Raw genomic sequence first — 3,588 nt, 5'->3', positions numbered from 1 at the left:
TACTGCACAGTGAAGTCAGAGGCGGATTTATTAAGGTCCGTGGGGGTAGCACGCCACCCACAAATTTTGACGGAAACTCTATATATATAGCTGTATATATATATATATATGAATATAGTTAAGTATTAAATATGACACTCATAATAATAGAGCACTTCTTAGTGCAGGTGGTAAAGAGTTGCTTTTGTAGTCCCAGGTTGTGTGTTCAATCCTGGCTAGCAACATTTGTTTTTTAAAATCATTTTTGTTAATAATTTTTCATTAAAACAAGGCAACAACCAAACCTGGCAACAACCAATAACGTACAAGTTTAATTAAAACCGGGAACAAACGGATTAGTTTATTACCAGTTGACTTTTTTTATAAAATTAATCTTATTTTTTGACTTTTTTTTATTTAATTGTTTAAAAGATATAATCAAATATCTCTCATTAAAATTAAGACAAAAACCCTATTTCCAAAGAACCAAATCAAGACTCTCTAATTCTTGTTCTTAAAGTTTGTTGCTGCTGCTTGCCCTCTCTCTCTCCTTATTGCTTGCTCTCTTTGTAAGTTATTTTGAAAAATTATTTTGTTTCTCTTTCTTGAGTCTAGAAATTCAAATTTGAAATTATCTTGATTTAGGTGAAAGTGTTCTAATTTTGTGAATTGAGATGGAGAATTTTTTCAAGAAGGTTAATTATTCTCAATCTAGTTCTAGTAATGTCAATATCAATCGTTCTTGTCTTATAATTGACCAAGATTTGGGTTTACTTAAAGCCGATCCGGGAGAAAGAAGACCTATTTTTTATTATGATCCTCGAATACGAGATGAAGTGAGGAAATATTATATTGAAAAAGAGTCTTGTCAACCTGTATTGAAACCATATCCTTCAAGTGAAATAGGAGGTAGAATGTGTCAATTTGCTTCAAGTTGGTTTAAAGGTTCACATTCGACTTGGTTGGAGTATAGTATGGAGAAAGATGCCGCATATTGTCTTTGTTGTTATTTGTTCAAAAATGAATTTGTTCATGAGACTATGGGTGATTTTTATGCATCAAAGGATTTTAGGGGTTGGAATAAGGCTCTTGAAAGATTTCGTTTACAGGTCAGTAAAGTTAATAATGTTCACCACAAATGTTACAATAAGATGCTAGATTTGTCAAATCATCGTTAATCGATTCAAGTTGTTCTTGATAAACATTCTCAAAAGGCAAAAAGTGAGTACCGAATTCGTTTGGAAGCTTCAATTGATGTGGCAAGACTTCTTTTGTATCATGGATTGCCTTTTCGAGGTCATGGCGAAAGTGAAGCTTCAACTAATCAAAGCTACTTTTTAGGATTTTTGCGGTGGCATGGAGACAAACATCCAGATGTGGAAAAAGTGATATTGGAGAAAGCTCCACAAAATGATACTTTGACTTGTCCTATAATTCAAAAGGATATTGTCAATGCTTGTGAGAAAGAAACATTGAAAGTTATAATTGAGGACTTGAATGGAGATCACTTTGGGATATTAGTTGATGAATCCAAAGACATCTCACACAATAGAACAAATGGTTCTTGTTTTGAGGTATGTTGATAAGAATGGTGAAGTTGTAGAACGATTTATCGGCCTTGTCCATGTTAGTGATACATCGACATGCTCATTGAAGAAAGAAATTTATTCTTTGCTTTCTGATCACTCACTAAGTCCATCCAAAATACGTGGACAAGGTTATGATGGAGTTAGTAATATGAAAGGAGAGATAAATGGTCTCAAAACTTTAATTATGAAAGATAGTTCTTCGGCATATTATAGTCATTGTTTTGCACATCAATTGCAACTAACACTTGTTGTTATTGCTAAAAAACATTTGGAAGTTGAAGAATTTTTTGATCATGTGACTAATGTGTTGAATGTTGTTGGAGGATCTTTTAAGCGTAGAGATTTGCTTCGTCATCACCAAGCCGAAAATTTGAAGCAATTACTTGAGTCCGGTGAAGCTTATACCGAACAAGGATTACATCAAGAACGTGGGCTTCAAAGACCGGGTGATACTCGTTGGGGATCACATTTTAAAACATTGGATAACTTTCTTGTTATTTTCTCATTTATTGTTCATGTGTTTGAAGTGATTGAAATTGAAGGTTCTACCCCAAGTGATAGAAATCAAGCGGAATATCTTTTGACAAAGGTCAAAACAATACTTGATGTTGAAAGTGTTGGCCATGTCAAATGAGTTGAGCAAGATTTTACAAAAAAAAAAAAAATTGAGATATCTTTAATGCCGTGGAGTTGCTTATCATATCAAAGAAAAGATTGCAAGATATGAGAGAAAGTTGGTGGGAATCTTTGTTGGATGATGTTTCTTCATTTTGTGATTCACATGGTATCTTAATTCCCAAATTAGATGAGCCTTATTTTCCTGGAAAGTCAAAGCGTAAGTGTTTGGATGTTTGTTATTCGCACCATTTGCGTGTTGAAATTTTTGGTGCTGTCATTGATGTGCAACTTCAAGAGTTTAATGATCGTTTTGATGTAGTGAGTAGTGATTTACTTCTTGGGATGGGTAGCTTGAATCCTGTCAATTCTTTCTCTAACTTTGACAAAGATAGAATCATGACTTTAGCGAAGTGTTATCCAAATGAGTTTGATGATCGAAAGCTTCGAGATTTGAGTTACTAACTTGATACTTTCATAATTCATATGCGAGGTGGTAATTCCAAATTCTCCAACTTGCAAGGAATTCGTGACTTGGCAAAGACATTAGTTGAGGCAAATCTTGTGAAGACTTATTCACTTGTTTATTTACTTGTGAAGTTGGCTCTAATTTTACCCGTTGCTACGGCAACTGTGGAAAGAGCATTCTCTTCCATGAAGCACATAAAAAATGAAGTGCGAAATAATATTGGTGATCAATATTTAAATGATTGTTTAGTATGTTACATGGAGCATGATGTATTTGCAAATGTAAGTAATGATGTCATCATTGATCGTTTTCAGAATATGAAAACTCGTCGTGGACAATTGTAATGAATTATGGATATTATATTATGATATTAGTAGTATTATTGAAAGATTAAGTTTTGTCATTTTATTATTATTCTTTTTTATTAATTGGTTGGTTAATTGTTCTATAAATTGAAAAATGAATAATCTGATTAATTTAATCGATAAATTTGCTTGGCACCGAGAGAGTTCGGATCCTGAATCCGCCTCTGAGTGAAGTAGTTAACAAGTTATCATATAGTATACACCCGAAAGCTAGAGACTACGAAATAAATTGTGGATTTCACATGTTTGCATATTTAGATCACTAAAGTGTTTTGCCTATTACTATTACTATGACTAGACAATGAATGAAACAAAGAAAACAACGGTTACGGTGACTCGAATAAATTGCTAATGAGGATAATATGTAGGCAGTTGCATGCCAAAATCAACAACGCATGCAATATACATACATTCCAATTACTTATTACTTACTTTTATTGCTTTGATAAAACTTGTTACTTAATTTAGAAATGAACAAATAAATCGTTAGTTCTCTAAATTTGACACAAAATTTTACTTTAACATTTAAATTAGATATTGTTCATTTTAAACACCTAAACCAACCTTCAAC

General features: G+C 32.7%; 2 protein-coding genes across 2 annotated transcripts; both read left to right on the top strand.

The window, feature by feature from the left end:
* Positions 1-1,019: 1,019 nt before the first annotated feature.
* On the top strand, positions 1,020-2,202 carry LOC124893052 (zinc finger MYM-type protein 1-like). Its single transcript, XM_047404183.1, has 3 exons — positions 1,020-1,088; positions 1,194-1,553; positions 1,636-2,202. Exons 1-3 carry the CDS (start codon positions 1,020-1,022, stop codon positions 2,200-2,202), a joined length of 996 nt encoding a protein of 331 aa, XP_047260139.1.
* A 467-nt stretch (positions 2,203-2,669) lies between these two features.
* Positions 2,670-2,992, top strand: LOC124893053 (the record flags this gene model as incomplete). The annotated part of the gene is made up of 1 exon (XM_047404184.1): positions 2,670-2,992. A coding segment is annotated over exon 1 (323 nt), but the record flags the coding sequence as incomplete, so codon positions are not given.
* Positions 2,993-3,588: the final 596 nt, after the last annotated feature.

This window comes from Capsicum annuum, unplaced genomic scaffold (assembly GCF_002878395.1).
Source record: "Capsicum annuum cultivar UCD-10X-F1 unplaced genomic scaffold, UCD10Xv1.1 ctg53299, whole genome shotgun sequence".
NCBI lineage: Eukaryota > Viridiplantae > Streptophyta > Magnoliopsida > Solanales > Solanaceae > Capsicum > Capsicum annuum.
The sequence above is the reverse complement of the archived record's forward strand: the minus strand, read 5'-3'. Positions and strand labels throughout refer to the sequence as shown.

What these genes read in the sequence shown, in the direction of transcription:
- LOC124893052 (XM_047404183.1), top strand. Translation starts at nt 1,020, where the DNA reads ATGGGTGATTTTTATGCATCAAAGGATTTTAGGGGTTGGAATAAGGCT. An exon ending in TTGAAAGATTTCGTTTACAG is followed by an intron (nt 1,089 to 1,193) that starts GTCAGTAAAGTT and finishes CATTCTCAAAAG; the next exon opens with GCAAAAAGTGAGTACCGAAT. An exon ending in CAAATGGTTCTTGTTTTGAG is followed by an intron (nt 1,554 to 1,635) that starts GTATGTTGATAA and finishes TGCTCATTGAAG; the next exon opens with AAAGAAATTTATTCTTTGCT.